At 37.5% G+C, this 21477-nt stretch overlaps 2 protein-coding genes across 2 annotated transcripts in view; one reads left to right on the top strand and one right to left on the bottom strand.

Moving 5' to 3' along the window:
* The window catches only part of LOC112570974 (calcium-independent protein kinase C-like), a 36873-nt gene extending 28279 nt beyond the window's left edge, over positions 1–8594 (bottom strand). Inside the window, exons 1-3 of the mRNA XM_025249735.1 lie at positions 8058–8594; positions 7682–7745; positions 1191–1226 (exon numbers count right to left, since the gene is read on the bottom strand). Of these exons, the coding sequence (XP_025105520.1) occupies positions 1191–1226; positions 7682–7745; positions 8058–8396 (439 nt within the window). The 5' untranslated portion in view covers positions 8397–8594. The remainder of the gene's footprint in view (positions 1–1190; positions 1227–7681; positions 7746–8057) is intronic.
* A 1532-nt stretch (positions 8595–10126) lies between these two features.
* On the top strand, positions 10127–21466 carry LOC112569849 (UBX domain-containing protein 1-B-like). The gene is made up of 10 exons (XM_025247879.1): positions 10127–10282; positions 11429–11482; positions 11748–11821; positions 12026–12128; positions 16127–16258; positions 16634–16753; positions 17559–17682; positions 18781–18903; positions 19356–19536; positions 20252–21466. Exons 1-10 carry the CDS (start codon positions 10218–10220, stop codon positions 20293–20295), a joined length of 1020 nt encoding a protein of 339 aa, XP_025103664.1. The 5' UTR covers positions 10127–10217; the 3' UTR covers positions 20296–21466.
* The last annotated feature ends 11 nt before the right edge of the window (positions 21467–21477 follow it).

Raw genomic sequence — 21477 nt, 5'->3', positions numbered from 1 at the left:
AATGTTTACATACAACTGTTGAGACATGTAAGCAATTTTGTCTGCTTATCTGTGCCATAGCTCTTTATTTCCAATTTCTTCTATTGTTCAAATATTTACCTCTCCATTGATTTTAATGTGCATAGTAGGGCACTATTTTTAGCTCTCATATTTTTGCCCTTCAGCCCATTTTCCTTGCTAGCTTGCCTACATTCCCTGCTTGGCACTTTCTCAGCTGTTGGCTGAGAAACATTCTTTATGACAGAAATAACCACACAATTCACACTGTTTTGTTTTAGCAAGTCACAACCCAACTTTGTAGATAGACTAGCAACTGCTTTATGTGTAGCATAAATAAATTTTAATAGCTGTTATATTTTTGTACTCTCCTGAATTCCTAGCCAAGTATCTTATATTTCAAATTTTTCAAGACCTTTACTATGGGCAAGGGAGTTATAACTAAGGCCCTTCTTATGTTTAAAAGCTTGTAATGCTTAATTTTGTGAGAATGGGAATGGATGTGGTGTCTGGAATTTTTTGCTGTTGCACTAATTGTTTTTTTTTAAAAATTACTATGGCAACTTTTGATTGACTTGTGCTTGATGATTGAAAAAAAATATTGGTTTATTGTGGTACAATTCCTGGATGTTTATTCCTTGTTACTCCTTGAGGAACATAATGCTGCACTGTTCCTGGACCATGGAAATATTGCAGGAGAATTCAACCCTAATTTAAGATAATGCACATTTTTCAGTGAATGATTTTCTCTTAAATTAATAGGACTGATGGGTAGGTGTGATACAAAAATAAGTTTAATTTAATATTCATTCCTAATTTTTTATACTTATTTGGAAACTATTTACAGTGAAGCAGATGTCTTCTTAACAATAATGATCACTTTCAAAGTAATCTACCTGCTAATCTCAGTTCACTTCTTGAAATCATTAAGTTTAGCTATTTTACTACAGATCAATTTACAAGCTGGTATGCAAAATCAAACAGACAGGTACCACAAAAGTGCCTATTACTTGAGGTCAGAGTTTTCTTTCAACACAGTCTCCTTATCAGAAAACAGCAAACAGGTTGCCACCCTTCAAGACATGCACACACATAGTCACATCTACACTGTCTGTTGTTGTTTGCTTGATATATATATATCATCTCAATGATGCTTTTACTGTTAAGGTGAAATCACTACAAAGAAAGCATACCTTGTGGCATGACAGCACCAGAAGTGTCCAGCGCTTCTGTAACAAAAGAAAACAAATCAGGAGGAATTCAAGACAATTTATACTCAATCTATAATCAATAAACAACTTTAACACATAAAATGGCCTATACTCTCTAATTTTGTGTGTGTGTATTCAAATTTTGGACCCTGCTACAAAATTATTCCCATGTATTAACTGCTTCCTTTTCAATAAAACTTGTATAATATTGTTCTATTTCCTCTTTACTGCTCTGATCAATCTTCTTTTAAATAAGTCAATTAGTTTTAAAATTATAGATTTTGTGCTTTTATTGATCTTACCCAACCCCCCACAATCTCTGTCTTTGTACCTGATTTATGTACATTTATTCAAAGCAAATCTGCAATAAAAGGAATTAGATTAATTAGATTGTTTTGCAAAACAGAAAAGAATACTCTAGGAAAAGAAGTGTTTATTGTTACTGCTATTTTTCTATCACTATATTAAAAAAAATTGCAACATCTAACCACAGAATGACTTAGTTGTATAAGGTTAAACAAACATATAAAACACAAACCAGAGCTCTCAAATGTCTGTAAATTTAAAAGTGGCATGAGGTACTTTGCTGAGATTAAATATATTTTCACTTTTTATAATGTTAAATGTATTTTTACAATAGATGTTGCATATTTTAATATTAGTCTTTAGTAAAACATATAAATCCATAAACAAAGTGCTCAATTTCTTCACATTGGGTAGTTTGGAATGAGGTAGTCTGATGAGAGTAAATACATTTTCACTTTTCATGTTGCACTTATATTTATTACAGATATTGCATATTTGAATATTTTAGTATTAACTCGATAAAATAAGATGCATAAATGTATTTTAATGTTACCATCATAAAGGAATTAAGACAACCAATAACCACATTATCTGAACTAAAAAATTAAGGTGACATGGTCAACTGGCTGATTATACTCCATGTTTGTTCTGCACAACATGTTAAAACTCCTCTTAGATCCTTTCTGTTGCTTATCAGAAGAAACCATGCTTCTTCCAGTTTATGCGAAACCAAGCATGCTGGTTTTAGTCTCAATACCTGTATTTATTGTGCAAATACAACACATTATTTAGTTCTTAAAATATTCTACATTTTTAACCAATTACAACCAGTCATATCCGACAGACCTACTTGGTAAAATGGAACAATGCCAAAATGAAATACACTCTGAATTATGATTTTAGTTTCATCAATCCCACAGTAAATAAATATAGTGATAATTAAAATGTGCAAAGTTGCTCATACTATCCATAACACCAGATAGTAGCGCAAACAAATATGAAACAAAACACTTAGCCACTATTTTTAAATGATCCTTTCTCTACTACTAAAAAATGAAGAATGCATCTTCTGATATCAGCTTTCCAATATTCAATTTCAGTATGAAATGTGTTCAAATAACTGTGCCAATTAAAATACTTGATATTCAATTTTAAGTCATCTCTTTCAAAACAGAGGAATAACTGGACTGTCTTAAAGTGATTTTGGATTCCAGCTATGGAGCTATACAAATTTATTTTGTCCCAAAGGAGTATTAACCAGCTTGCACATTTATAAGCCAGTTCAAAATTTTATACATGTAGAGTATAACATCAGCTAGATAACCACACACTTGTAACCCATCAGAATGATCAATGCCAACAAGAAATACTGCTGTCAACTTTTGCAAAACTGCTGTCAACTACAGCTGTCAACTTTCTCAGCTGAAATTCTTTCGTTATATTGTGTTCTCGTGTTCACACAATTTAACTAAGTAGGACACTTTCTACTTCTTTGACTTTCAAGGGTAGATGGTACAAAATGCTTTTCAGACTTGAGACCTGAGGGATTAAACTAATTAAGTCTGCATGATTTCTTCACCTAAAGTCTTCTGCTTTTTCTCCCTGATCTTTGCCTTGCACCTGTTTAGAGAATAAACACTCTAATCCTCCACGTATCTATTTCCAGAGAGACAAGTCTAGAGAAAAAGGTATATTTCAGATGCAAAAACAATTAGCAGTGCACAAACCAACAGCTTGTGACCTAGATTTCTACACTACTGACATTAAGCAAGCTTATTTTTCTTTGGTGACACCTGTAATGAGTCTCCTATCCTATGCTCATCAGAACAGACTTTCTCTCCCCTTTGACTCCAAAATTCAAATTAAAGCTTGTCCATGTGATTGCAATAGCCTTGGAGTTTTAAAAAAATGTTGACATACCTTAATCTCTAGCCTTAATATGTGTAATGTTGCATAGTTTAGTCTTTATAACTTTGGATAATTGATTATACAAATTACAGGCATATGTGTAGGTATGACCATGTTTATGTTCTAGTTTGTGTATCTTTCCCCACTAAAGCATATAAACAGCTCCAATTTTATTTTTAGCAGTTAATAACTTAATTAGACAGACTAAACTCTTTAAGTGATTATATAAATACACACACAGTGCATGTTTCATGTATTCTGTTTAGCCTTTTTGTTAAGGTATCACTAACTTTTCGTTTAGGTTCTGATTTCATTATGTTCTCTAACTCCTAACCCTTCCTGCTTCCTATCTGCCTTTTGATACTGTGCTACTGTGATTTGTTTCTTATTACTATCTTGATGTACTTGTTATGTACCTGCTTACATAGAAAATTATTCTTGTGGGGTCAATGCTTTTAGTGGCACCTCCTCTGCTCTATTCTGTTGATGTATCCTCAAAAAATTTTAGAGAAAGAAATAGATGGAAATGATAACTCAAACTGAAACTATGTCGATCCAGGGTGACCGACGAGTAGCAAGCCTGCTTCTTAATGAACTTTCTTGACCATCTGTCTTGGAAGGTGCGGGGGAAAGAAGGGGTGTGTGTGTGAATAAGCATGCATGCATGTGTTGATGAATGTGTCACACAGATATAAAGTGATTTTTCTTTTAAACAAAGAAGCTTATCCAATAATCCAAAGACTTTCCAGTGTCCTTTTCAATGTGCTGACAAAGTGAACACTAGTCCAACTCAACAGTCTGTGGCAGGGCAAAGACTGCACTTTAGCTCTTCATGAACAATTAACTCCTTGGTATAGTTTCTGGAGCAGCATAATGGAGACATTATAAGTCAGAGTGAGGATTTCATGTTCAGTTCTCTTTTCAAAGTGGGGTTCAGTAAAAATGTAGAAAGACGTATCTTTTCAAATCAGACTAAAACTTTGCGCACACAAAATCCAACTTCTGAAGATTTTTTTTGTAATCTTGTAGTTTAACGTGGACAATGTGACAGACAACAGATGCATTTTCTACTTGTTTAACAGAAATAATACTTCATCCTCTCCCTATAAACATGGACAAAAACCTGTCACAGCTCAAAATGTTAATTTTAAATTAAATGCTTTTTATTTTCACCACAAAAGCATACTCCTCAACATTGTTTTAATACTGTCTTTAAAATATTCAGGAAATTATTTGGTCTCTATTGTCAGTGTTGTAAAAATGACACAACTCCTGGTCTTTGATAACTAGTGCAACTAGTATAGATGAGTACCCCACCCCTCTCTTTTTTTTCCCTCTTATTCAAGGGCATGTTTTAGCTATTCCATGCTCCCCAGCCGCTGTAGAAGTTTGCCTGCAATGTCCCATCTGCATGATCTTCACACATCTTACCTAGTTTCTCTACTACTTCCTGATAAGCAATACAATGCTTGCTTTACAGGCAAAGCACAGTCAGTAGCTACTGATACTTGATCTCAAAGAACAGTCCTTCCCTCAGCTTCCTCTATCAGTGCAATCAGCACAAAAATAATTTAACACTGCCCTCTCTCTCTCTTCCCCCCAGCCCTCCCGCCTTTCCCATATCAAGGTGCTCCATGACGGATCCTACTCTACAACCAGTCTTTTACACTGAACATGAAGGACATCCTATCCACTTCTTTTTCTCTCTATAACAGAAATTAATGAATTTACTAGCTGCAACATTTGGCTAGCATGCATCTTAAGAACTTAAGTGCAAGGCTGTCTTTGATAAACTCAGATATATAGCTCATGGTCATAAGCATGATTTTACTCAAAACTTTTTTTTTTTGGGGGGGGGGGGGCAGTGACATTCAGATGACTGATTTCAGACAACAGATGTTGCATCTAATCCCTACACGCCCCCCCCCCCCCCCCCCCGCAGTTTTTTTAAAATCCTCAACTGTTTATTACAAAACTAATGGAAAAAAGTTTAATGATTCTGTTATCTACATTTACTTGAAAGTTTTATAGACTGGCATACACTGAAAAGTTTAATAGTCCTTTATTATTACAGCTGTAAAAGCTTTGTTTCAGAGTAACATTTCCTTCATCATTAAAATAAATCCTTCATTTTTTCACACTGGTTTTTGTTAGACAATTGTGCAGTAGAAAAAAAATGTGTAATATGTCAAAAATTATAAAGCAGTTTATGTATTAAGTTTTAAAAATAATATCTCTGAAAGGTATTATAGATGCTTTTATTTGTTAAGTTCTGTGCCAATAGTCATTAGTAAAAAAATTTTTTTCCTCTCCAGATTGTCAGCTTCTAAACAATTTCAAAATTTACATATACAGGATTGTGCATGATTATGAATGTGCACCCTGTGTGTGTATGCATATGTTTTAACACGAGAGTGTATCTAAAGAAATGTCCATCTGCCACATCTGGTTTGTTTGCTGTGTGTACCAAAAAACCCCACACATTTATGCATGCATTCCAACCCTTGTGTTGTGTGTGCTTACACCAACAGCTCTGTAGTGTCCATGAATAAATCTGCATAATTCTATAGCAGAATTCATTTTTTAAATTTATTTATTCCAATGCTTGGAACAAAGATGAGCAGAAAGATGTTGCATCAAAGTGCACGTGAGCACAAATCCTTATGAACTGAGGTGTAATATGTTAAATGCATTCGAAATGAGGGTATCAGATGATAATTTTCATCATCATAATAAGAAATGATGTTTTTTGAAAAAAATGTTCACATGCAGACAGTCTAATCCACTCAAAAACCATCTCAGAACTGGCTATAAAACTTGCGAAGTGATTATGCCCTAAACAATGCCTTCTGGCCCACAAATTTTTAGGTTGCAACAATTTCTACTCATAGGATAACATGTATCACAGTGCTTCTGCAAAGGTCATATTTAATTCTAAAAAAGCACCTATTGTCATACAAAAACAAAAAGCTAGTTTTAGTACAACTGTCTTAACATCACTGTGTCATCAATTCCTTACTTTTATATATTATGCTGCCATGTACTGGGTGTGACTGGTACATTCAAACAATTGGAAATATATCCTTGCCTGCATCAGATACCTTGTTCATACTAGTGTATACAGCTGAAGGGGAATGAGTTCCCGAATCCACAGGTATTTTACTGTCACATTTTCACATATAACTGTACTCCTTCAGACTTTAATAAATATATATTCTTCTGATCTTAAGTCTTCTTGGCTAATAAATAATCAATAAACAATAAATTCCATAACTCAAAACAACTTTTAACACAGACACCTTGACGTACAACTGTTAATACCCATGACTTTAAGCTTGGACATGTTACCCTGACATCTAATACAAAAGGATTAAATATTACAGATAATTTTAGCCACTAAAATATGGTATAATGACTAAATTATGATTTTTATCTTCAAAAAAATATAGATTAAGGACTGCTGAATGTAAGAGATACTATAATGTTTGCAAAGGTTCGTGGACCATTGTAATGTTCAAACAATAATGAAGCATCGATGTGATGAGATTTTACCCATTTCCTTAAAATTGCATGAAAAATATGCAAACTTTTCAAGTCTTTTTAGTGCACTGCTTGGTGCTGAATGATTTTTTTAAAGGGGGGGGGTGTTAAGAATTAAGAATGTAGGAAGATGTTCGTGCAAGTGTGTGTCATATCACGTGCATGCACATGCACTCATGGGTGATATCTCAAGAAAGTGATGTGATAAAACTCTAATTGGCTGATGAACGGAGACATAAAAGACAAAAAAAAGTGATAAAAATCTTAACTTAGCTAGTAAAACATACAGATAGTGATACAGATTTTTTCAAAGAAAACATTGTTGCACTTTTTAACATAATATGACACCAGTGCTGACAACTGCCATTCCTGATGTCGCCTCAAGCCATGGGGCAGCGCCAGTATCCGCAGCGCATGGCACCAAGCTACGGCACCAGTATCACCCAGGCAGCCGCTCATTAACATAAGCAGTGAGCGGGAGGCGGCGAGTAGTAGTGGAAGCGACAGCCAGGCGGGCTGGGAGAGTGCGCGTCGCAACTATGGATTTCTCTTCATTATCCCCGCAACACAGCCTTCGCTAGCTTTCTAGCGCCGTCTACGATCCGACAAACTCACTACAATGTTGGGTTTCCTGTAGGAGCTACATGGCGGAGGAACATAGTTCGACAATGAAGAAGAAAGTGTATGCTAATGATAAACCGCATAAATCTCTCACTCACCCTCCGAGGCCGATCCATTGAGCTCAATCACAACATGCACCTTGCCACTCGGTTCCAAGTCGATCTGCAACAAAACCAAAAACATGGTTACTAGTTATCCTCTCACAGACACCATTTACTATTCTCCGGCAAGCTGAAAAACACTTCTTTCATACCAATCTTGTTTCTAAAGAATTGCAATGCTGAAAATAAAATAACTGTTCTCAATAATAGCTGGAATGGGTCCTGAAAATGTCCAGAAATATACGCTCGAGAAATGGCGAGATGTTGGAATGGCATCGTCAAATAGGCCACTAAGGATCGCAACCATCACCGAGTCAAAGCAATATTAGGTGATTACAGCTGGCATAGGAGGCTGACAAACTAAAATACATACCCAAAAATCTCCCTTATCCTTCACATCTTCAAACGCGATTGTGCAGATGGCAACAAACTCGTCCGGCGGAATCGTGGAGTCGTGGAAAACAGTCAAATTAACATTTTGTCCGTTGTGCACCTCCGACGTGAAATCTTCATTCCATACGGGTTTTGTCGTTTTAGGTTTTGTAGAAGACCGGGCCACAAACACTTCGTCGATGTCGATGTTGATGTATGGGTCGAGAATGGGTGGTGCTTTGTTGGGACCCATCTGCACAAAGCGAGTCGAGAAGTTGGTAGGCTTTAGATCAACTGCCTCGCATATTTTGAGCTTCATAGAACCGTTAAAATACACCATTTTCGCCTCGAGTCGCTCCGCGAATGACACAGACGAACAGTTAAGGGTCCAGTCTATCCGAATCCGTACGTTTGGAAGGCATCTAGATCTTCAACCATCCGCAAAACGGCCACAGAATCCAGGAGAACACACAACGATAAAAAAATATCACGGAAGTTGTAATGTGAATATTCTGCAAACCCGTCAGGAAAATGCAGACGCTCTGCGCATGCGCAGTAATTTGTTTCTTACCAATCCCCCTCCCCCCTTTTCTTTTTCGACCCCTCGATAATGCTCGACAGTAAGGAATAGTACTGAATAAAATAATAAATTACACGGTACATAACTACTATACATAGATAACTATGAAACAATGTTATGTCGTTAGCGTGGCCAGTGAAGTTTTACTGCAAATGGCGACAGTTCGATTTAAGTGTGTTCTGCCGATGCGATTGCGCGCAAGAGTCTATCGATTGCTTTTGGGTTAGACTAGAGCAGTGCAAGCATAGCCTGCAGTCCGTACATCGCCAGGGATTCCGTTGTAAACAGTGGCAATAGTAGAAGCGGGGGAATGCATCGATTTGCTGGAGACGAAACCTGTGCAGATTTTCACGGGAACCAAAGATATTACAACATAAGGTCATTTAGGATGTACTAAATATTTTTGACGAAAGTGCGTGCTTTCTCCGAAAAAATTTCTAAGCACTTCCACAGAAACTATAAAGCTATACATTATAATGAAATTATCTAAATCAGAAGCAATTTTTGGATACTACAAAATGATCACATTATTCTTTTTATTTTACCAATTATACGCCCTTGTATGAATAAAGTTTTGGAAGATTTTCCATTCCAGAGATTTCCCCCAGTGAAGTAGGTCTATATTCCCCAGATTAACGGAAACGTCATACATTTGGCTAATTAAATTCCTTGGATTGTGAAATAAAATAACTATTTTCTCTGTACATTAAACAGATCGATCGATCATAGCTATATGGTGATAAACTGTACGAGAATTAATTAATATCATATATATGATTAAAATAAATTGAAAGTGAGTCGTTTCTGCGTCAGAATATGTACTTTGTGCGTGTTTGTGAGAAAGAAAGATCGCTCACGCTTGTAATCAATAAAAAGTATTAACGGATCGAGTATTTACACACACACGATCGAGTACTTCATGCATATGAATGTATATGTATTATGTTTGAAATAGTCAAGACATGAAGAATTCCTTTTTACAAAGTATCCAACTAATATATGAATTAGGTACCACCAAAGGAACTGCAACTACAAAATGAACTTTGACCGTTTTCGTTAAAATTAATACAATATAAATTCCGTAACAGAAATGCACTAATTAAAGCATTATGTGAAGTGTTAAACGAATTACGTTAATATCATCTCATTAAATATTGCTTCTCTACTGCATCATGAAATACTATTAATAATTAAGCAATCAGTATTGCATAATTATTGCAGTTATAATTCGTTGTTGACAAACAGCTCGACCATGTAGCACAAAAAAAAAAAAAAAAGAGTAGAATTGCGGATTAGAAAATCCACATTTAATTCTTGAACAATAACATGTATTTTTGGTCAGTAGAATATTTTAAGTTGTGTTAATTAGAATTAAGTCAGAAAGAAAATTTTTGTCCAAAGCGACAGCATAATAATATAAGCGCATTACAATCAAGTGCCTGTAACTGCGACGGAGGATGGCTAGACTTGTAGAAGGGTTCAGTCCCTTGAGTAGCTCTCTACTAGCGTAGAACCAAGGAGGGTAAGTGTGAGGAACTCGCGAGGGCAAAACCTAACGACAGCCGTAGAGTATCTTACAAAATGTCATCAACTGTGTCATCAGATCTCGCTACGTTACTTGAGATGGGTTTTCCAAAAAATAGAGCGTAAGTTTGCAATTACCACAAAGATTATGCCCTCTTGTTTTTTTTTTCTTCTGTAAAAATTCTCTGAGGAAATTTGAAAGTAAAGGTATTTCATTCCTTTCTTGGATCTAATATTTTAATGTCATGTAATATTTCAGTCTGTTATATTCACGCAGTATAAAATAAAAGTAAAATATTGGAGAAATAATGCTTATTGCGTGTTGCTGGTAATGCAGCAGATTGCCGATTTCGATTCATAAATGATAAAAGACCTAAACCAGATGGTGCTTATTGTGATAATATTGTTATTTGGAGTAAAACGCAAAAATTAAGTAACAAAACAAGCTAAGGCTTGAGCTTGGTTCCCATTTATTGTAAAAAAGACTTGACATAATAACTTTATATATTGAAGAGGATAGCTAAAGAAAATGCACAAATGTGGCCACATTCAGCATTTTAAAGATTTTGAATGAAAAATTTTTTTTGTTCTCATTATGAGCATGCATTTGTTTCACATTTGGTTTATTCTGATTCATTGTATTTAATAAAATATAAAAATTTTGAAAATGCAGCGTGAAAAAGCCTGTATACCGATATTTAGGATGGAAAGTGACTACTAAAACAAAGGCGTAATGGAAAGTGTCTTTTTTTTTTTTCTTTCTTTTACTTAGCCCCATCCTTGAAACAGATTACCCATCAGCCTTCATCACTCTGATTTTCTTACCACTTAAGTTCAAACTTAAGACACATCTTTTCAGAACGACTTCCCTGTGACCCTGTCCTGACCCTGACGTGTCTGTATTTACTCTGTGTATGTGTAGCGTCTGTTGTAGGAGTGATCATGTCTGTTATATGCTAATATGGCTGCATGGTGGGAAACATGTGTGCAATAAGGGTGACTCCATCTCCATCTCTGCAGGGTGCCTGAGTGTCTTTAAAAGAATGACATGAAACAAACATTTGGTTAAAATTAAACATCCACAGTGACAAAAATGTTCTTTTTTCAACGAACTTCCTCATCTTAAACCTTCTTTAACTTGATTTTTTTTCATCGATCCCTTGAAACTTCGACTTATTGAAATTCGACTGTAAGACGAAATATCAATTTTTTTTGGTATTCTGTCAAATCTGCTGAAGACATGTATATGTAGGGTTTGTGTGATACAGGGAGAAAGCTTTGGCAGTGACTGGCTACAAGGGTGTGCAGCTTGCAATGGACTGGTATGTGTTTTATTTTTGGTATGATGCAGATGTTAATTTTACTTATCATAATATATACCTCAGATTAATGAATATTTAAAAAAATTACATGTTATTGTTAATGGGCTCTAAGTGTTTATCTTTTATTGTTTTATTGGCTCTCTACTTTCCAGTGGTCATGATGTGAGAATTTTTATTTATTTTTAAATTGCAGGAAAAAAATTGCTATTGTATTTCATTCCAAGCAGATTATTTATGAAGTACTCATATTTTACTATATTTCTAGGATTATGGCACATGAAGATGACCCAGATGTTGATATACCATTGGAGATTCCAAATCAAGAGGGTCATGTTATAGGTATGGTATTTGTGAATGACACTTTTATTTCACTATGTTAATATAAACTTTTTTATAAACTTAAAAAGGAAGGTTAATGAAATAAATATTTTAATCACTCAGACCGGAAAAATTACTAACACTACTGTTGTATTAATATAACTCGCAATATATATTACCTTATGATCTGTGGTATAATTGATGAATTTCTTCTTCTGTTTCCAGGAGAGAACACTGCCAATGACAGTGTTATAGATGCTGAGGCAGGTGCTGCAAGCGGGGACAGCACACAATCTCAGCAACAAGCTAAATCTTTAAAATGTGATGAGTAGGTGTGAACCATCAGGATAACTTCATGTTTCTTAGAGAAAAAAGTGGAACTTTTTATCTCAACATTAATTTTGCTTATGCCATTTAGGATTAATAATTGGTTTTAATGCTGAAAAAGTCTTTAAAGTTTTCTAATCGACAACAAGCTTTTATGATGGCTGTCATATTTTGTAAAATTAAATACTTGCACCTCTCCAGACATCATAGATTTAAGAGCCTCTCTCATAAACAGTATTTAAAGCTATCCCATGAAAAAAGTAAAGAAACAAAAACCAAGCTGAACAAACAGTCTCAAAGTTACTGATCTATCTATTCCTCTTCGTGCATCAGGTTGCACATAAGGCCTCAACCAGAGTCCGCCACCGATGTCGATCGGCTGAAACCCGCTCTAGGTGACCCCATGTCCAGCCCTTTCCTTTCATCTCCCTTTCCACTGTTCTTCTCCAAGTTTCCTTTGGGCGGCCTCGTTTTCTTTGGCCGTCTGGAGTCCATCGTAGGGCGACTCTGGAAAGGTCTGCTGTCTGCTGGCGGAGCACATGTCCAATCCATCGCCAACGCCTTCGTTGAACCTGCGTGGTGATGGACTTGGTTTCAGTTCTTCGGTGGAGTTCTTCGTTGGTGATGGTGTTTGGCCAAAAGATGTTAAGTATGCGCCTGAGGCATCTGTTTTGGAAGACGTCAAGCTTGTTACTGATGGTTTTGGTCATCTTCCAAGATTCTGATCCGTAAAGGAGGGTGCTGATCACATTTGACTTGAAGATTCTCAGCTTGATCTTCTGGCTGATGTTTTTTGTCTTCCATGTGCTCCTGAGTGAGGCGAAGGCGTGGCTGGCTTTCGCCAGTCGGGCTCGAATCTCTACCTCCGCATCCCCAGTGTTTGACATTTTGGACCCAAGATAGGTGAAACTGTCAACTTCCTCAATCTCTTCTCCATTTAGTTTGATGCTGTCTTGGACTCTGGCGTTCACTCTCATACTGTTAGTCTTTTTTGTGCTGACCTTCAAGCCAAGGTTTCCAGCTGTTTCTGAGAAGGCCTTTGTTTTTTCCTGCATGTCTTGGTGGCGGTGTGACAACAGGGCAATGTCATCAGCAAAGTCTAAGTCTTCCAGCGCTGTTGTTGCTGTCATAGTCATGGTCCATCTGAGCCCTCTCCTCTCGCTGTCGGTGGAAGTCTTCATGATCCAGTCCATGGCCAGGATGAAGAGGAACGGCGACAGAATGCAGCCCTGCTTCACCCCGGTACTGACGTTGAAGGGGTCTGTGAGCTCCGTGTCACAGACAACCTGGGATTTGAAGTCGCTGTACAGCATTGCAATGACCTGAACAAGTTTTGCAGGGACTCCGTAATGCCTCAGGATCTTCCATAAGGACTCGCGGTGGATGCTGTCAAAAGCCTTCTCCAGGTCGATGAAATTGATGTACAGCGGTGTGTTCCACTCGTTGCACTGCTCCAGAATCTGTCGCAGAATGAAGATGTGTTTGGAGCAGGATCGCCCAGGGCGAAATCCTGCTTGCTGTGGTCGGAGGTCTTTCTCAAGAGTTGTCGTCAGTCTTGACAAAACAATCTTGCTGAAGACCTTGCTGGTGAGGGAAAGAAGTGTTATGCCCCTCCAATTATTGCAGTCTCCAAGATCTCCTTTCTTGGGTAACTTGAAGATGAGCCCTGTCTTCCCACGCAACAGGGACCTGCCCTGATTCCCAAATTTGCCTGAAGATTTCAGTCAGCTTGGGAGCTGTCACATTCACGTCTGCTTTCAACATCTCTGCTGTTATTCCATCTGCCCCTGGTGCTTTGCCGCTCTTCATTGTCTTGACTGCTGCTGTCACTTCTTCCAGGCTTGGTGGTCTGTGCAGATGTCAAGGTCTATAGCTGCTGGCTGGATGTCTGCAAGCTGAGGGGATCTGGTCTGTTCAGAACTGACTCAAAATGTTCCCTCCAGCGCTGTAGTTTTCCTGCCTCTCCCTCGACGACATTACCGTTCACGTCTTTCACTGGCACATCACTGTTCTTAAACCCGTTGTTTAGCTGTTTGTTTATCTTGTACAGTGTCTTCAGGTCATTTTTACTTGCTGCATTTTCTGCTTCATCTGCCAGTTTCTCTATGTGGTATCTTTTGTCGGTTCTTGTCATCCTCTTCACCTCTTTGTTCAGTTTTGCGTATCTTTGTCTGTGTTGTTCCTTCAGGCGTTCAGATCTGGTGCTGTTGATTCTTTGCTTGGCTGACTTTCTCTCTTCTATCTTCTTCCATGTCTCTTCTCTGATCCACTGTTCTTTCTTTTTCCGTTGGAAACCCAGTATTTTCTCTCCTGATTCCTGTAAGACTCGATTGAAGTCGTCTAAGGTCATCTCTTGTTGCTCTCCTAGTGCCTGGAACCTGTTCTTTACTTCCATAGCAAAGGCCCTTTCGGTGGCTGGATTTTTCAGTTTGCCGGAGTCCACTCTCTGCTGATGTGCCTGTTTTCCTCGTGATCGACGCAGCTTCAGAGAAACTGTGGCTATCACAAGAGTGTGGTCACTGGCAATGTCTGCTCCTCTGTAGGCTCTAACATCTTGAAGTGAGCTCCTCCATTTTCGGTTGATGATGACATGGTCTATCTGGTTCTTTGTGATCCCATCTGGTGATGTCCATGTTGCCTTGTGGATGTCTTTGTGTGGGAAGAGTGTGCCTCCAATCAGTAGGTTGTTTTCTTCACAAAAGTCTGCCAGTCTCTCTCCGTTGTCGTTGATGGTTCCGATTCCATGTTTGCCCATGACATGCTCCCTGCAGGTGTTGTCACTTCCCACCTTGGCATTGAGATCGCCGATGATGAGCAACATGTCGTGGGCTGGAACGCTTTCTGAGGCTGCCTGGAGCTGATCGTAAAAAGCATCCTTGTCTTCTGCCTCAGAGTCATTTGTTGGTGCATAGCAAGCTAGCACTGTCAGCTTGGTGTACTTTGAATGGAATCTTGCTCTCAAAAGCCTGGGTCCATAAGGCTTCCATTCCAGCAGTGCCTTTTCTGTTTTCTTGTTGAGGAGTAGAGCTACTCCTTCAGAGTGCTGAGCGTCTGATCTTCCTGAGAACAAGATGGTATGTCCTGACGCTAGTCTCCTCTTTCCCGTGCCGGTCCATCTGACCTCACTGACTCCCAGGATGTCCAAGTTGTAGTTGTCAAACTCCTTGACTAATTGGAGCATCCTGCCAGTCTGGTACAAGGTCTGGACGTTCCAGCACCCCACCCTCAACTTTTGCCTCGGCTTAAGTAAATCCGCTGTCGGGGCGCCAGCTCCCTTTCGGGTTTGGCTGTCGTCCGTCATTAGTCCAGTCTCCTGGTGTGCTTCATTACCTCCGCCATCTGTGACGAGTTCTCTGGTTTTAGTTTCTGTAACATGATTTTTTTTTACATGGTGGGGTTGTTAGCCCTACCACAACCTATTTTACCTCTAGGTGAGGTGTCCACCTTAGTCGCCTCTTACGACATGCCTGGCTGGATGGCAGGGACCCTATTCTTACAATGCTTGCTAGGCAAGCATACCCCGGGGTCCCACAGGGACAAAGTTACTGATAGAAAGGCATAATGTTATTAGATTTGGTGTCTTTGTTGTTATAAAAAACTATACTCAGTCTTTTGGGGAAAAAAGTTGCAGCTGTACATTCACATCTAAAAGAAAATAATTCATTAAGTCTCTGTAAAGAAAACACATCATTAAAGCAATACTATCATAGAAGAATAATTTTGCTGCCTTTTTATTTAGCACCATTTTATCTCAGGACCATTTGTTCTTTCTTAAAAACTACCCTTAAGTAGTATCAGTCTGCATGGCTGTCATGAAAATATTTTATAGGGGCTGTTTAACTATAGATCCTTTTTTTATGCATTCTTTTCATTAAAAAAAAAAAACCTACCCTTAAGTAGTATCAGTCTGCATGGCTGTCATGAAAATATTTTATAGGGGCTGTTTAACTACAGATCCTTTTTTATGCATTCTTTTCTTTAAAAAAATTAATTCTTCAGATGTGGGAAAATGCTAAAGAATGAGGCAGAGGTTCAGGCTCATGCTGCACGCACCCAGCATGAGATGTTTTCTGAGACCACAGATGAGATCAAGCCTTTAACAGAAGAGGAAAAAACACAGCAGAAGGAAAAGTGAGATTGTTTCAGGACTTTTAAAAAACTGCTTTAAAGAAGTTGTATGTCAGGAAAACTAGGATTAGATTGTAACCAGTGGCAAAATGACTATTGATATTTGGCACATTGCAAACATTACTTTTACTTGGTGTTTGTTTGGATCTACTATTACACACAAAATCTAGTCCCATTAATGGTAACGTGTTTGAATTTATACATTTAAAATTTATAAATAACACAAATTCCTTATCATTCTTGTAAAAGGCATAAATATTTTGTGTTTGTGTTGGTGACTGCAAGTTAATTCTTCTTTAGATGCAAGAGAAAAACCTATAAATTCCTTCTCTCTCCCAACTCTCTTATTACTATTACACTTTTTTTCTTTGACAACAGATTGATAGAAAAATTAAAACAGAGAAGAGTTGAAAGAGAAGAAAAAGAAAAACAAGATGAAATTCAAAGAGAAAAATTAAGGCGTTCACAGGGCCGTGACCTTACTTCAGTCAAACAGAGGTGAGTAGAAAGCTTATTTTGATATCCTCCCACCCCATCCCAACACACACACATCTATAAAAAAAAACCATCCAAAAATCTTTTCTCATTCTGGTGTGTTCATGTGTGCATAGATGCTTGCATGCATAAGGTTTGGAATGTGCTTTAAACCATTATTCATCTGCTGAGGCAGTTATAAAAACATACTACCATCATACAGCTGAATCACATAAGAAATTTTAAAAGTATACCGCAGCAGTTGGTAAACTGCATTAGGTCACCTTACCTGGTGATCATCGTGGCCAGTGGAGTTGATCAGGGGGATGGCACATGGAATAAATAAATTGAGATGGCTGTTTTACAAATGGGTATTGTGGCCAGACCATAGACATGAGAACTCGCAGCGAATGATCACAAATAGAAATGATATGGGATGCCTTTCTGATGTTTTATACATTGTTGATGGATATGTTGCCCTGCACATCATATTTATATATCATAGGTGGATAAATATCAGAAATACACATTCTTTTCACTGCAATTGATGATCAATTCTATACCAAGACAAAGTTTTTTCAGCTTTAGATCCTTACATCCACAGCTGAATCTCCAAGATTTCTGTATAGCTACCATTCCATCTCCAGCTGGTTTCACCTTAGTGTGGTGTTTGTGTTCCTTTATCCCTTTTCAAGGCAGTAATTCATTTTCAGTCCCCAAAAGACCTCATTGCTTCTTGATCTTTTATGGCAACGTTTTTCCCACCTAGCATCCTTTACTGCAGAAGAATTTCAGAATCTCTTCTAAGCCAATGTGATTTGTCTTGCAGGATGGAAGAAGTTGAGCTGCGTAAAATTGCAGAGGAACGAAAAAGGGAGAAGATGGAAGAGAAGATGGCCAGACAGAGGGTGAAGGACCAGATTGAAAAAGACAGAGTGGAAAGAGCAGCCAAGGTCTGACTTTGGCTTTCGTAAAACTATTTCATTTCTTTAGTTCAGTTTAAGGGTGCCAGTAAATTTGTTTATTCTGTTCACAAACCTGTGAAGGTGAACAACTTACCAGCCAGGTATTTCAGGTTGGTTGATGCCTTGGCCTTACCCCTTCTACTCAGTGGTAGCTGACTCAAACAGCACACAGTAGATATAATCCTGTTTTTTGCCGCCATCATTAAACTTCAGCGTCAAAGATTTCCATGTCTGCTTTTACACAACATGGATCTTTGTGACTATTCTTTTTTAAACTTTCACATTGCTACAGTGATGCTGTGTTTAGTAGTAACATCAGACTCTTGACCTTTAGTAGGCTTTAGTGATATGATTCAATGTACAGTGGGTTGTGTTGTATGGTTACATGACTTACCTAAGGCTGATGAAAATAGATGAAAATAATCCTGTCTCCAAAATACAACAAATAACTTCAGCACTAAAACATTTGAGTAGACTGCCTACTGGTCGGGTGCAGACTTCAGATGAAGGCATTCAGAGGTGTCAATTCATCCTCTTACATACCATCACTGTTTTTGTGTGGTCTTTTTGCATTCCAGTCATGTGGATAGCCTTTTAACATGGTCTGGATTGACTATCTTGAAAATAGAAAGTGGTTATTCTCTTTGGTTTGGGAAATAATTTAGGTTAACATCATCATGGACGGCAAATTTAGTCACTTGGAATGAATAAGTTTTGGTGACAATTTGTTTAATATACTGGAATCATGTATTTAGTTCCAGACTACAAAAGGGAGCTTACATTTTAGCACATGCTCAGTGATGCCAGCTGCCTTACATATAGGGGCGGTCAAGTGGCGCAGCGTTTAGTGCCTGTCACCAATGCAGCAAAGGTTGGCTGTCCTGTGTTCAGTTTTCATTTTGGACACGGTGTTCTTTCTCTGCCTGGGGCATCTGTTCACAGGGCTGGGTGCCTTGCCGTGATATAGCCTTAGTAGCTGGCTCTGCATAAAAACCATTTCCCCCCACCCATTGCAGATAGAAGTGTGTTCTTTCTAAGATAAGTATTCCTTTGTTAATAAAGATCATGTCATCTTATTGTAAACAGTTTGGAAAGGGAGGGCCACAGACCACAGCAGTACCTGCCCAGACTGCTTCCCCGGCTGCTGCTGCTGCCTCTCCTGCTGCACTGGCTGCTGAGAAAAAAGAATATGATCAGACCCGGCTGCAGGTTAGTAAAGTCTCTCAAACTGTCCAGAGCTTTTTTTCTTACTCTGTTGGGCTTGTACACACCATCCACAACTGTCTATTTCTTGCACACTATAATGTTTTTGAAACAGAAAAATGTCTTACTTGTTTAGTGTAGTTGTGAGGACTGCAGATGGTATATAAATGTCCATTATTTGCTGCCATATCCATTATCATTACAAAAATATTTCTGGGGTCGTGTTAAAAAAATATGTCTTTCATGCTTTTATTTACTGGAACGACTTCTTATGATAATGCCACTATAAAATACCTGCTTCTGTGGTCCTGCCTAACAGAAATTGCATTAATAGTATGTTTCCTTGGAGTCATGAGGTTTACAGGTCAAGCTTGTGGCAATGGCTTGTCATCTCTGCATTTAGACGTGCCTTTTTTTCTTGCAAAAAACCTCTTACAAATGTCTTTTATTTTTAACAGATTCGACTTCCTAATGGCCAGTCATTGACACAAACTTTCAATGTGAAAGAGTCCTTGGCAGCAGTGCGACTGTATGTGGAAATCAATCGTTCTGATGGGACAGGTCCTTTCTCACTTATGACTACTTTTCCACGTAAAATATTCACCAGTGAAGATATGGAAAAGCCATTAAACCAGCTAGGTAAGTGATGTTGACAATAATAGTAGAAGGATATTTGTTGTGCATCTTTCCACTTTTAAAGTAGGCTCAATGTGCTGTACAGGAGCAGGGGGAAGTATATACAGAATGCATAGACTTAGACTGAAACATCAAGAAACAACTATACAGATGCAACAACACAGCATTAAAATGAGAAAAATTTTATGTATACAGATCTCTGCTTTGTTCAAACATGCATGCAAACTATGTCCCCACAAAACATTCCTCAAAACATTCGTGTCCCTTCACCTAACAGGCTTCAAGGGGGCAGCTCTCAGCGCTTTTGTTTTCTTCTTGGATTTGTTGTGTTTGTAGTGCCTTTTATACTGATCTACACTTTTTTCTGACATCATTGTCACCTATCTTGACTGTTTACTTACCTGTAGCTTTTATTTATATCAACTTTATATCACCTTTAATCCTCTGTGGCTAACACCATCACAGTTTCTTCATTTTTTACAAGTCAGGGTAACTTCATGTTTACTTATGGAATAAGAATTAAACCATAAAAATCTTAATTTTAGCATGTGCATGAAAATGAAGAAATATGAAAATAACCTTCATTAAAGAATAAAGTTGGGATTGGAGCAGGAAAGAAACAGTTTTTTTTTTAAGTTCTCTTTTATTTTCTGGTACATAAATACATTGACATCCGGTAGGCAGATATGTTAAAGTGTTGTGGTCTATTCTGTTGCAGGACTTGTACCGTCAGCAGTGATCACAGTTACTAAGTCTCAGTGATGCTTATCTGTTTATATGAGAATGTGATGAGTTTATATATGGTTTACTTATGGACTAATCATAGCATATAAATTTTAGTGATCTCTTCATACATTAAATTTGACAGTTTACCTTCATTACTGAAGAAAGAAAATCTGTGGGCAAACTACGCAAATAAAGTCTTTGTTCAGTGTCAGTAACCTTTGTTTTACTATTTCAGATTTTAAGAGTGAAGGACAAATTTCACTTGGGTTACAAACACTCATGAGCTTAGGTCTTTACAATAAAGAATAATTTACCACCCATTTTGATGTGGAAAGCAGTGTTTCATTAGGGCAACTAAAGATGACTCTCGACAGTGGGTATTTTTCGTAAATATCAAAATGTGTGCTCCAAGAAGCACATAGAGACATTTTAATAATTTTAAGAAGGAAGCAGTTTTAACAATGACTGTGTATAGAGAACATGCTGAAAGGACAAGAGCACTGAAGCAGGTTAGTGTTTCATATCTTAAGTTCATCCTGCTCCATAAAGTAATGCATAAAATATTAGTAAAGTCTGGCCAATCATATATACTTACGTAAACATGTTGCAAATATCCGATACTGTTTCAAGAAAGCATACTGCATGTAAATTAAATAATAGTTTGATTGTTGAAACATTTTTGTTCCCAGTCATTGAAAGAAGACAACATTTCTATCATGATAGAGCTTGGGTTGTTCTTGTTATACTGATTGACGAGTGTTTGTTCTTCATACGCCTGTTACAGTGTTTTCATTAATTGCTGGGACATTTTGTGTGTGAGTGTGTTCATTATGTACATAATTATGTGTGCAAGCATGCATGTACAAGATAGTCTGGTCCTCCAAAAGGATACATTGACTGCTTTCCCTGTTAAAATGTGATTTAATAAAAAAAATTGAGGCCGAAAACTGAATGAATGTATTTTTTGGTTTGATGTTTTTTTTAAAAAGTGATGCTCATGTGGTCCTGATAATAGACACTGAAAAGGTGAGCAATGTGACACTTTTTTCAATATGTTGCCATGAATAAGAATTTGCTGTTTTTATTATTGCTATTTGTTTGTACCACTGTCTTTGCTAAACCAGTCACAGGTGTTTAAGTTCTTTAAGGAAGCTTATGTAGGATTGGAAAAAGACGATATGCTAATATTTTATCATGACATGCATAACTTAAATGCAG

The sequence above is a fragment of the Pomacea canaliculata genome, linkage group LG8, assembly GCF_003073045.1.
Source record: "Pomacea canaliculata isolate SZHN2017 linkage group LG8, ASM307304v1, whole genome shotgun sequence".
Classification (NCBI taxonomy): Eukaryota; Metazoa; Mollusca; class Gastropoda; order Architaenioglossa; family Ampullariidae; genus Pomacea; species Pomacea canaliculata.
The sequence above is the reverse complement of the archived record's forward strand: the minus strand, read 5'-3'. Positions and strand labels throughout refer to the sequence as shown.